Source organism: Rhinolophus sinicus, linkage group LG06 (assembly GCF_036562045.2).
Source record: "Rhinolophus sinicus isolate RSC01 linkage group LG06, ASM3656204v1, whole genome shotgun sequence".
NCBI lineage: Eukaryota > Metazoa > Chordata > Mammalia > Chiroptera > Rhinolophidae > Rhinolophus > Rhinolophus sinicus.
The window spans coordinates 9,133,672-9,146,825 of record NC_133756.1 but is presented as its reverse complement, the minus strand read 5'-3'; the positions used below and the strand labels follow the sequence as shown (position 1 = coordinate 9,146,825).

Below are 13,154 nucleotides of genomic sequence, written 5' to 3'. Positions count from 1 at the left end.
CAAGGAGGAAATGGGCAATAGGGTCAGATGTTTAAGCTCTGAAAAGCATCCATTAGACGTGGTGATTATTAGGTCATTTCAGTGATCCTAAAGAGAAATTCAGTGGTGAAACAAGAGGAAAAGGCAGATGTGAGCTGAGGAACAAATGAGAAATACACAACTGATAACATCTCAAAAAGACTAACTTCAAAAACCTCCCTGAGTTCAGACTGTAGTCTCTTCCATATCTCACTGAAAGGTACTAGGGCTTCTTGGAGTTAAATCCAAATCTGAGATAGTAATATATAGGATCAGCCTAGGTACCTCTTTTTGGCTAAAAATTGAAGAAATTTCCCAGGACTATTGGAGTGAAGTCAACAGGATATATCAGATGCCGAAGTATTTTATTCTTTTTGATGTTAATGTAAATGAAATCATTTTCTTGATTTCTTTTTGGGATCGTTCATTGCTAGTGTGTAGAAATACAATTGATTTTTGTGTTGATTTTTTTATCCGGAATTTTGCTGACTTTCTTATTAACGCTCACAAAGTTTGGGTTTTTACTTTGTTTCGGGTGGATTGCTAGCATTTTCTACATATGTGATAATGTCATCTGTAAATAGAGATGGTTTTACTTTTCTTTCCACTTTGGATGCCTTTCATTTCTATCTCGCCTAACTGCTCTGACTTTAACTTTATTAAACTTTATTTTATTTATTTTTTAAGGAAGACGCAGCTCACAGTGGCCCATGCAGGGCTCGAACCGGCAACCCTGGTGTTATTAGCACCATGCTCTAACCAACTGAGCTAACTGGTCACTGCAGACTAGAACTTTACATTAAACAGCAGTGCCAAAAGCCAGCATCCTTGTCTTATTCCTAATCTAAAAGGAAAGTTTTCAGTCCTTCACCATCAAATATGATGTTAGCTATGACTTTTCATACGCAGCTTTTATCACGTTGAGGAAGCTCCCTTCTATTCCTAGTTTATAATAAAAGGGTGTTGGATTTTTTTCAAATATTTTTCTACATCAACAGAGATGATCATGTGGTTTTTTTCCCTTCATTCTGTTAATGTGATATATTACATTAATTAATATTTAGGAAAAATTTGACCAAGACGGTGAAAGACTTATACATTGAAACTTGTACAAAACATTGTTGAAAGAAATTATGGACCTAAATAAATGGAGAGACATCCCATGTCCCCTGATTGGAAGACTTCATAGTGTTAAGATGACAATACTACCCAAGATGTTTACAAATTCAATTCAATCCCTATCAAAGTCCCAACTGCATTTACTACGGGGGAAAAAAAAAAGGAAAACCATCCAAATTTCACATGGAATTTTAAGGGACCCTAAATGCCCAAAACAATCTTGAAAAAGAAAAACAAAGTTGAAGGACTCACATTTTCCCATTTCAAACCTCTTACAAAGCTGCTGTAATCAAAACAGTGTAGTAGTGGCACAAGAAGACAGACATGTAGACCAATGTAAGAAAATTGAGAGTCCAGAAATAAGCCCTTATATATATGGTTGCTATGGACTGAATATCTGTGTCCCCCAAATTCCAGTGTTGAAGGCTGAAAACTACAGTGTTATATTTGGAGATAAGGCCCTTGGGAGGTAGTGTTAGATGAAGTCATGAGGGAAGAGCCCTCACGATGGGATTAATGACCCCATAAAAAGAGACACCAGAGAGCTTGCTTAATCTCTGAGCACACAGCAAGAAGAGGGGTGAAAATAAACCAAGAGAAGAGGCCTCAAAATGAAAACTACCTTGCCAGCACCTTGAGGTTAGACTTCGCAGCCTCCAGAACTGTGAGAAATACATGTCTGTAGTTTAAGTCACTCAGTCTATGGTACTTTGCTATGGCAGCCGAAGCTGATTAATAAAAAAAAATCAACGGATTTTTGACAATGGTGCCAAGATCACTCAATGGGGAAAGAACAGACTTCAACACATGGTGCTGGAAAAATTGGGTATCCACAGACAAAAGAATACAAGTATACACTTACCTTATACCATAAACAAAAATTAACTTGAAACAGATTAAAGGCCTAAATTAAAGAGCTAAACTATAAAACTCTTAGAAGAAAATGTATGAGAAAAACTACCTGATCCTGGATTTGGTCATAGTTTCTTAAATAAATGACAACAAAAGCACAAGCTGTAAGAGGAAAACATAAATTGGACTTCATCAAAATTGAGAGCTTATGGATGAGAGGACACTGTCAAGAGAGTAAAAAGACAACCAGACAACCCACAGAATGGGATAAAATATTTGTAAACCACATAACTGATAAGAGTTCATTATCCAGCATAAATAATTCCCACAACAAAAGACAAACTACCCTATTAAAAAAATGGGCAAAGGATTTAATAGACATTTCTCCAAGGAAGATATACAAATGGCCAATAAGTACGAAGAAAACATACTCAACATCATTAGTCATTAAAAAATACAAATCAAAACCACAATGAGATACCACTTTCACACCCAATAGCATAGCTATTATCAAAAAGAGGGAGAGGAGCGGAGTGGAGCGGAGGAGAAAGGAAAAGGAAAAGGGAGAGGAAGAGAGAGAGAGAAAAGGGGGGGAGAGAGAGAGAGGGGGGAAAAAAAACAGTACAGTGCTGGTGAGGCTGTAGAAAAATCAGAACCCTCCTGCACTGCTAGTGGGGTGGAAGCTGGCACAGACTCTGTGGAAAAGTTTGGTGATTCCTCAAAAAAATAAACATAGATCTCCCATATGACCCAGCAAATCCATTTCCAGGTATATACCCAAAAGAAGCAAGAGGGGACTCAAATACTTGTAGGCAATGTTCACAGCAGCAATCTTCACAACAGCCAAAAAGTAGAAACAACCCGGATGTCCATCAACAGATGAATGAATAAACAAAATGTGGTATACTGAGCTATTATTCAGCCATAAAAAAAGAATGAAGCTTTGATACATGCTACGACATGGATGAACCTTGAAAACATTATGCTAAGTGAAATAAGCTAGACACCAAAGGTCAAATATTATATAATTCCACTTATATGAAATATTTGAATAGGCGAATTCATCAATGCAGAAAGATTAAAGCACACCAGGGCTGGAGGGAAGGGCAATGGGGAGTTATTCCTTAAAGTGCACAGAATTTCTGTTTGTAGTGAAATAGATAGTGGTGATACTTGCACAACATTGTTAATGTACTTAATGCCATTGAATTATATGCTTTAAATGGTTAGAACGATAAAATTGTATGTGTTACATTCTAACATAAAAAATTTTAAGAGGGTCGGCCCAGTGGCTCAGGCGGCTAGAGCTCCATGCTCCTAACTCCGAAGGCTGCCGGTTCGATTCCCACATGGGCCAGTGGGCTCTCAACCACAAGGCTGCAGGTTTAACTCCCTCAAGGGATGATGGGCTGCGCCCCCTGCAACTAACAACAGCAACTGGACCTGGAGCTGAGCTGTGCCCTCCACAACTAAGACTGAAAGGACAACAACTTGACTTGGGGAAAAAAGTCCTGGAAGTACACACTGTTCCCCTTCCCCAATAAAAAATCTTAAAAAAGAAAAAAGAAATATAAAAAAAAAATTTTAAGGTAATTGTGTAAGTATAAAATAACGATTTTTAAAAAGGATTCAGGTGTTAACCTTAAAGATCCTGTTGTAGGCTGAACTGTGGCCCACCTAGAATCTCAGGATATGACCATTTTGGAATAAACTTCTTTGCAGATGTAATTAACGTAAGATCTTGAGATGAGATCACTCTGGATTAGGGTGAGCTGAATATCTAATGAAGACTGTCCTTAGAAGAGATAGAAGACACAGAGAGAAGGCCATGTGAACAAAATGGTACAGCTGGGGCCACCAGAGTTTGGAAGAAACAAAGGACTCTTCCCTTGAGCCTTCAGAGCATGGCCCTCACACCTTGATTTTGGGATTCTAGCCTCCAGAACTGTGAGCAAATAAATTTCTGTTGTTTTAAGCCACCAAGTTTGTGGTGATTTGTTATGACAGCCTTAGAAAGCTACTACAGAGATAACCATTGATCAAAAGTATGACAAAATTAAACATCACACAGAATGCTGACAATAAACTTAAATATGTCAACTATATTAAAATCCATGAGATCACAGTGATATCCTCCCAAACCTTACCTCTGGGATTTGCGAAGGCATCAATTCATTCTTCTAAAAATTGGTAAACAAAGGGGGGGGGGGGGGGAATATGCATTTACTCTGCTTTTCTTGTACAAATGATATTATTACAGGGTAAACAACTGATGAAGGAATTGTTTATGGAAGAATAAGTCAGTGAATAAATGTAGAAGATAGAAAAATCACTCTCCTAATGAACTAATGGATCTAGACATAATCATCAATGGTTGATAAATCCATGTGAAAAGTTAAGAAATTATAACATCTGGATCCCGCTGACAGAACCTAAGCTGATCAATTTTATTATTACCAACAATACAAGAATCATTTATGTGCCTCCTAAGAATGATGCAACAAGAATTCACAGCATCATATGATAGGCTGACTATATACCCTAATTTGTCCAGGATAGTCCTAGTTTATGGCTATTGTCCCACTGTATTTATTACACAGCACACCCTTTCATTCTTAAAATTGTCTGATTGGAAATAAATTATGTACAATTATTTATGAATTTTTCTTTCTAAAGAAACTGAACTTAAATCTCATCAATTCTATCAATTCAAGTTCTCAACCTTGGCTACAGAATGAAACTTGGGAAATCTTTTTAATTATTGTTGCCCATAATCCATTCTATGAATTCTGATTTAACTGATTTGAGATGTGACCTAAGAATCAGAATATTTAAAAAGCTCTCCAGGTAATTCTAAAGTTTCAACCAAGGCTGAGAACCACTGCGCTATATCTGACTAATTTGTGGAAAATATGAAGGATAATTGAACATGTTAAACACCACAAGGATTTAATCAGCCAAATGTAGAATGTGGGAAATTCTCCTGGACAAATGACCTAGTTTTTCAACAAACAGCACAGGAAAATGCACAGGAGGTATAAGATAAGGAGAGGGATGGTTAAAGAGAAACTTAAGAGACATACAAACCAAATGAAATGGTAAATCTTATTTGGATAGTGATTTAAACAAGACATTTAAAGTATCAGAGAAACCTGAACACAGACTAGATTAAGGGGGGTAGGGGGTGGGAGATGAGGGTAAGGGGGATCAAATATATGGTGATGGAAGGAGAACTGACTCTGGGTGGTGAACACACAATGGGATTTATAGATGATGTAATACAGAATTGTACACCTGAAATCTATGTAATGTTACTAACAATTGTCACTACAATAAACTTAAAAAAAAAAAAGGCGGAAAAAAAAAAACCTCTTAATTTTGTTAGGTGTGATACTACTGGGGTTGTATTTTTTTTTAATTCTTACTTGTTAGAAATACATACAGCAACATTTATAGATTAAATGATGCGATGCCTGAGATTTCTTTGAAATTATTTCAACAAAAAAAAACAGAAAGAAAAAGGAAAAAAGGAATAAGTCAGATGGGACAAGAATGTGGCAAAATGTTGATAACTGTTTAGTTGTCAAAGCTGGGTAACAGAAATACGGAGTTTCACTACACCAATCTAGATTTTATATTCTATACTGGTATGGAACTATGAAATAATTTTAATTTTTGCCTATAAATGTGTACTATGTATGTGAATAAATATATCTACTAAACATTTAAATGTGTAAGACACTATGTTGGGAGATGTAAAGAAAGATAAACACACATGATCCTTGAACTCAAAGAGCTTATATTAGTGGGTAGTCTATATGTTGGATAGAAAAGGCTTGCTCAGGTACTGTCTTTGGTCAAAGGCAGGAAGGTAACTAGCTCAAGCTTCTGGGAAGCCAGAAAGATAAGAATGAAATTAAAATAGCATTATAAGTATTCCTTAAATATAAGCTAGTAAGTGGGGATGTTACTATCCCAGTATTGCTAATACCAGATATTGTACCGTAACTTGACTTTGAAAAGCCTAGGGACTTTATGATTAGGTTGAGCCATATGAAAATACATTTTTGTAGTTCAAATGGTCAAATATTGGCAATGTTGTATGATTCAACCTAATACTATGCTATAATGCTTTGCTTTCTCTTCCCTTTGGTAAAATAATTACATATAGTTAACTCATAGTAAAATAGAATATTAAAAGGAAATGCTAGTCTTCATTAAAGAGTGGTTACTTCCCCGATATAGAATTCAAAACTATCTTCTAAATATCCATATAAGTTGCAATTTTACATTTATCTACTTGTATTTTCTAAAGTAAATAAGATCAGTCCATTTTCAAAGGAAGCACAAACTTTATCTTTAAAATCAATCATAGCAACCAGCACAGCCAACTTTATTTGTAAAACAAAGAAAATAAAGGCTTATTTCTCCTTTAAAATAAATAAAATCAGATTTAATATACACTAATATTTAGTTTATATTTCCTTGAAAGTAAACCTTTAAGTTGTAAAGGTGTATTTTAAAGTTATCCCAAACAAGAATGTATTTCTTAGGCAAAATGTTAACTTGATGCTTCCTGAGAAGTAATTTACAGTAATTTGATTTAAATATAATTCAATTTATTTTAACCAAAAATTTCAGATAATGAGTTCCGGACCTATACTATCATTACACGTTACACATAATATACATTATTATATATTTCTATAACATAATTACGTAACATATCATAATTACATTATACATTAATACATTACATATATTACATAATTCTAGATTATAATTAATTATATACTAATTGTTGTGTTATATATCATTACAATGAATTTCAACTCATACTATTTATTAAACAGTAAATTTCATAAGTAGTACTTGATCCTGATTTAGCCTATTATATCATGACCTTGAGAAAAAAAATCTCTGTGCCTCTTCAAATGTTCTCTTCAAATGCTCTCTATACAAAGAGCCAATGCATTCTTAAAGCAGATGATTTACTTTGTGTACACGTGACCTGCAAATATTTTTAATATGTACCACGTTTTTAAGTAACACATTTAATAAAAACACAAAAGATAAAAAGTTCATTAAGGAATTTAGAGTGATCAACTTTTTTGCAATTATTTATTATAAAATATTAAGTAACAGAAATCCGAAACAAAACTCCATAATCACATCACATAATAAAATCACTATTTTCATTTTTTCATGTTATTTTCTATTCCTTATCTACGTGTGTTCAATTTATACATATTTACAACACAAATAACATTTTATAGTCTACATTTTCATTTACTATCATACCATGAATTTTTCCATTTTGCAAAAATTTCCCCCATATTCTCCATTTCCTTTCTCATCACCTCCCCTGAAGGTAATCAATGGTAATTGTCTGACACATATCTTCCACAACTTTCTCCAAGTTCATACATATACAAGTACAGACACATATGTGGGCAGGCAAAAAAGGAGTTTGTTTTTACAAAAATGGAAGCGTACTACTTATAAATATGCTCTCTTTTAAGCATACCAAACATATATATACTACAAATTTCATATACAAAGAATTTTAAATATGAAAATGGATACAACTTACTAGACCAGGTAATAACACATACATTTACAAAAGTTATTATTTTCTCTGTGAACTTTGAAAAGATACAGGGATTTCACACAAAAACTATGGCTACCAGATTTAGTTAGATTTCATGCTTTATAACAGTTTATTATAATATCCAAGCATAAAATAATTCTACTACTTACAATAAGCCTACCTAAGGAATTTTAAAAGTTATTTTAGAAAAAAAAATTACAATCTTTAAAAAATTAGAATATCTCAAAAATATCCTGACTTTAAAGTTTGAGAGAATGTGTGTTTAATACTGGCCTGCATATAAACTTTCTATAGCAGAGATGATGGATGGATATAGTTCTGACCCACCCACATACTCTGCACCCCCAAGTTAATAAACTGAGAGACTGGCATTCAGTTATGGTCTGAATACAATCAAATTAATCTTGTCTAATTAATACCTGTTATTCTAATTGCTCACAAGCATTACAGTAAGACAAAAGGCAGGCCTACAAAGAACTTAAAGGTTGTTAACCCAATGGTCTTAAAATACACTCTTCTATCTAACCATACAACCAGAACAATCAGAAGATCCCTACATCTGGATCCACAGGAGAACTTTGGCATATAGAGGATGGTAAGCAGAAAGATTTACAGAAGCTCCCAAAATTACAACACTTGGTAACCAAGCAATAGAGTCTCTAGTGTAACAGGTAAACTTTTCTTACCAAATATCAATGTCTTTTGAGTTCCTATTATATGGAGGTTATACGTAGGTGTTAGAGATGCAAAAAGCAATGAAATGGGCTCTACCCCAAAGGGGTTCACAATTTAGCAGAGAGCCAGAATATATTATCCTAAATGATCATAAACGCCATACCACGATGTCTAGCATATAGCTCATCAACTACCATATGTGCTCAATAAGTTTTTGTGAGTTTGATTACAAAGCTCAAAGGTAGTAAGCATCATAAATAAGTATCATGTCATCAATGCAATTTTGGATTAAGTAACCTAAAGTTATTATCTTTAGGTTAATATCTTTACGTAGTTTAACTACCTCAAGGAACACAGTCAAGTTACTTTAAAAGATACTGTATAGTCCCCACTAACCTGCTTGGAGTACGCATATGAAATCCATGTGTAATTTATCACACACACAAAAGAACAAAAAAAAAGCACTACCACATGTACCACTTAGGACAACTCTAGTGAATATTCTAACCAAATGTCAAAAACAAAAAGGATTATGAGGGGCCAGCCGGTGGCTCAGGCAGTTAGAGCTCCATGCTCCTAACTCAGAAGGCTGCCGGTTCGATTCCCACATGGACCAGTGGGCTCTCAACCACAAGGCTGCCAGTTCAATTCCTCGAGTCCTGCAAGGGATGGTGGGTTCCGCCCCCTGCAACTAGATTGAACACCGCACCAGAGCTGAGCTGCCTCTGAGTTCCCAGATGGCTCAGTTGGTTCGACTCCAGCAAGGGATGGCAGGCTGCGCCCCCTGCAACTAGCAAGGGCAACTGGACCTGGAGCTGAGCTGCGCCCTCCACAACTAAGACTGAAAGGACAACTTGAAGCTGAATGGCACCCTTCACAACTAAGATTGAAAGGACAACAACTTGACTTGGAAAAAAAAGTCCTGGAAGTACACACTGTTCCCCAATAAAGTCCTGTTCCCCTTCCCCAATAAAATCTTTTAAAAAAAAAAACAACAAAAAAAAAAGGATGATGAAGCCCAAAAGATACTGAATGTAACCTTCTACCCAACGAAACTAGTAAAATAATAGGGAAACCTATACAAGTACTCTACATATTACATGTTGTTAAAAAAGTTAAAAGTTTAGATAGCTGCCAATATGCATCTTTTAAGTGTATTAGAAGAGAAAAAATACATTTAAAATATAGTTGAATTTACCAAAGTGTATAGATGTTTTCCAGAACATTCTATCTTGAAAGGTGAATGACAACAGCATTAGCAGCTGGATTCAGAGATCTCCCTGAATGAACATTACACATCTAAAGTAACTTACCCTATATATTTTACTTGGTTGACCACATGCCATATGCCTTCATTCAAGCATAATGAGGATCCAGTTTAAAACTCACAGCTTGAAGAAAAATTTTAAATTTCAAAACACGTGCATTCCATACCCAATATTTTTATTAAATGAATTATTTGAACATACTATCATACAGCTTAACTTCTTGTATGACCAATTATTGTTTGAGGACTTCAAATTTTATTAACCTAAGGCTATCAACATTACATTTTAATTGCTCAAAATACAATGAAATGCATTATGATAACCAAATGAATGAATAAACGGTAACTATATGGATAAATATGTGAAAACAAAAATAGTAAATGTTAATGGTAAATCTAGGTCGTGGGTATATGGATGCTCCCTGTAAATTTTTCAATTTTGCTGTGTAGTTGAAAATATTTTCCTAATAAATTTTTGAAAAAATATTATTTGACACTTCTTTGATTATTTATAATTTAAGCTTTTAAGAAGAGAAACATAGATTAGAGAACCTCTTATGGAATGTCCAACACAAGCACTGTAGTTGGGACAAACCTGGATTCAAATCCCAGCTCCATCTCTCTTAACTAGCTATCTGCTCTTAATTACTTAACCCCTCTACATCCACATTTCCTCATCTGTAAAATGGGTCTTACATAGTTTACGTGAAATTAAATTCTTCCTATAAAGCATTTGCCAGGCACATAATAAGCAAGCATTAAAAATGTTAGCTGTAATATTATGAGATTGCTAATTTTATGCTAAATGGAAAGGGTATTCTCAATAAAGATTAAGTAGTAATTTTTTATACAGTTGGCTTAACACTAATATAATAATTTTGAGACCATTCTCAAGAGGAAGATTCCCAATAGGAAACTCACTGCTTAACATGCTTTGGGGTTGGGGGGGGAGGAAGGGCAGTAAAAGTCTGAAAAATACTGCTCAATCGATAGTATTGTTCTCCATCTGAAAAACATCATTCAGAATTAAACAAGAAAAGTTTCAAGACAAACTTTAAAAGGCGCTCAACAGCTCCTATAGAAAGAGAACTGACATCACCTTTGCAGGTTGGTTGGGTACATCCTTGTGATGACAAAACTTGTCATACTCTTACACGTTCTTAATTGTTGGTAAAGAGTCTAGACTAGAACATGACATCTTTCTCCTAAAAAATCTTCCTCCTAAATCAGGACATGCCAACGACCCCACTTCTTTACAGGTAAGAACACCACCTCCACCTTGGTCTAGATAACGGTTATAGGTGGAGAGTAAAGGAGGCAGGAAAATGAACTCGCGATGATGTTACTGAAGAACCCTCCTGGTTATCCCTTAGGAGACCCCTTCACGACTTATTCCCGCCACCACCACCCCCACTGGACCTCACCCCAGTTAAACTTCCAGACTCTGATTTACTAAAGACGCACTTAAGAATGTGACACCTTCCCTCCCCTGGCCCAAGTAACGCACCCCCAGTGCTAAAAAATTTTTAAAAAGCAAACAACAGCCCCCGCCCCTCCCCCTCCCAACCAGCAGCAAATCTTTGTCCCACCTGCCGAAGGACCACACTCCAGCGCGCTCCAGAACCAAGCTTGCCTCAGTCCTGCCCGCAACCTTTCCCCAACCGGGACTCGGCGACCCCTCCACGAGCTCGTGCTTGGCCCATTCCCGGCCACGGCCCAGGACGCGGCCCCCGCCCCGCCCCCCGCCGCCCGAGTTCTGCCTCACCTCACCTACCCTCTTTCGGGGGCCGGACTCCACCTCTCTCTCCGCCATGTTGGGCCCCGCTTGGAACCGCTGCGGCTCCCGGCGCGGTGGCGGCGGAACCTCTCGGGCCCCCGGCCCCCGCCCACACTGCAGGAACGGCCGCCTCGCGGCAGCTTCCCGGGACCCGGCCGGGCCTGGCGCTGAAAGTGGGGAGGGGGCGGATGCCGCGCGCCGGGTCGCAGATCTTGAGATCCCACGGGTGCACGCGTGGGCGGTTGCGCCTGCCCGGGAAAGGGGGGTTGGGACTCGGGGGGTTAATGGCCTCCAAGGGGCCCCGTGAGTAGGATTATTTTCTCTCAGAGAAATTCCTCCGCCTGCGGTTTCTTAAAGGGATCACTAAACCAGCCCCTTGCGCGCGCCCCTGATGCGCAGGCGCACCTTAAGCCCCTCCTTCCTTTCCCACCAAGCCCCCGGTCTTGAGCGTGCGCGGTAAGTGGCCCAGGGTAGGCCAAATCCTGCAAGTCTCTTTGCTGCCAGCAGCTGCTCCCACCACTCAACTATGGCCGCTTCCTTAAAGGGACCATGACGTAGTGATGAAGGAGGAATGAAAGAAATTAGTGAAAGGGCTATCTGGAGAATTGGGTGAAATATCTTTGAGGGGTCCAGATCACCATCTTACACCTAACTGCAGAGATAACCATTGTAAACAGAAAATGATGATGAGCTGGAGTTCTCAGTGGACCTCTGGACATGAATCCCAACCAATGAGGGAACAGCCAGTCATCTCAAGGAGATGTAGCTTTCCTGCCTTTAAACAGCCTGATCTGAAGCACAGGGCATAGAATATCAAGGGCCAGCTCTGGTAGCCTAACCTCAAAATCAGATCCTTTGGTGATTTTGAACACTGAACCAACAACTGGAGATAATGTCCTCAATAATAATTTGTACTTAGATTATCTAAATCAAGAAGAATCTTAGGAACCATCTACTCCAATATTCCCAATGGTAAAACTGCAGCCCGGTCAAGGGAAGCAATTTGCCCCAAGGCACCTAGAGCCTGGTGTGAAATTAGAATCAAGATTTGAGTCACATTTATCCAGGATTTTCACTCACCAAGCTGTCTTCAAAGCAAGAGAATTTTATTTTAACCTAGAAGATTAAAAAAAAGATCCACGATATTTTAAGAAAATTGTAATTCTTCTCTGAAGACGTGTGATGATTTGCAGATATTGTCTGTTCTCATTCACCTCCACTGAAGGAGCTTTGAGAATCTGACTTAAAGGATAAGCACCCTAATCTCTAAGCCGAAAACTGGGAGGTAGATTTGGGTCTATCTTGCCCTGAAATTGAAGCTGAGGATGTCTGAAGAGAATGCGGGCTTGATTCATCCCTCTTTATTCATTCCAGTTCCCCAACCTCAGGTGGAGAAAATTGCCCTAATGGGGTTCATGATGATAGCTTAGGGGAAACATATAAGTAAGAAATATAGTGGTGGCCTAGGGGAAACATCAGTAAGAAATATAGGGACGGCCTGGTGGCTCAGTTGGTTAGAGTGCGAGCTCTGAACAACAGGTTTACCGGTTCAATTCCCACATAGGCCAGTGAGCTGCACCCTCCACAACTAGATTGAAGGACAATGACTTGGAGCTGATAGGCCCTGGAGAAACACACTGTTCCCCAATAAAACATATATATATATGTATATATATATGTATATATGTATGCATATATATATATATATAGAGAGAGAGAGAGAGAGAGAGAGAGAAGTTGCCTCTGAAGATCATTCCCTATGAGAAGAAAAAAAAATTCAAAAGCAACTCCTAAAAATCACAGGATAATGAAATGTAAACTTCTGTATGTCACTT

At 37.5% G+C, this 13,154-nt stretch overlaps 1 protein-coding gene across 10 annotated transcripts in view; it reads right to left on the bottom strand.

The window, feature by feature from the left end:
• Positions 1-11,726, bottom strand: part of ZMYM4 (zinc finger MYM-type containing 4) — a 135,427-nt gene extending 123,701 nt beyond the window's left edge. For 3 of the 10 annotated variants that reach the window (XR_012497130.1, XR_012497131.1, XM_019726492.2), the window contains exon 1: positions 11,308-11,499. Coding sequence is in view for 3 of the 10 variants with exons in the window: in XM_019726492.2 (XP_019582051.2) it covers positions 11,308-11,355 (48 nt within the window). In the remaining 7 variants the exon portion in view is untranslated. Of the gene's footprint in view, positions 1-11,131; positions 11,242-11,307 lie in introns of those variants that run through there. The other 7 variants (XM_074334376.1, XM_019726490.2, XM_019726488.2 and 4 more) reach the window with 6 other exon arrangements.
• Positions 11,727-13,154: the final 1,428 nt, after the last annotated feature.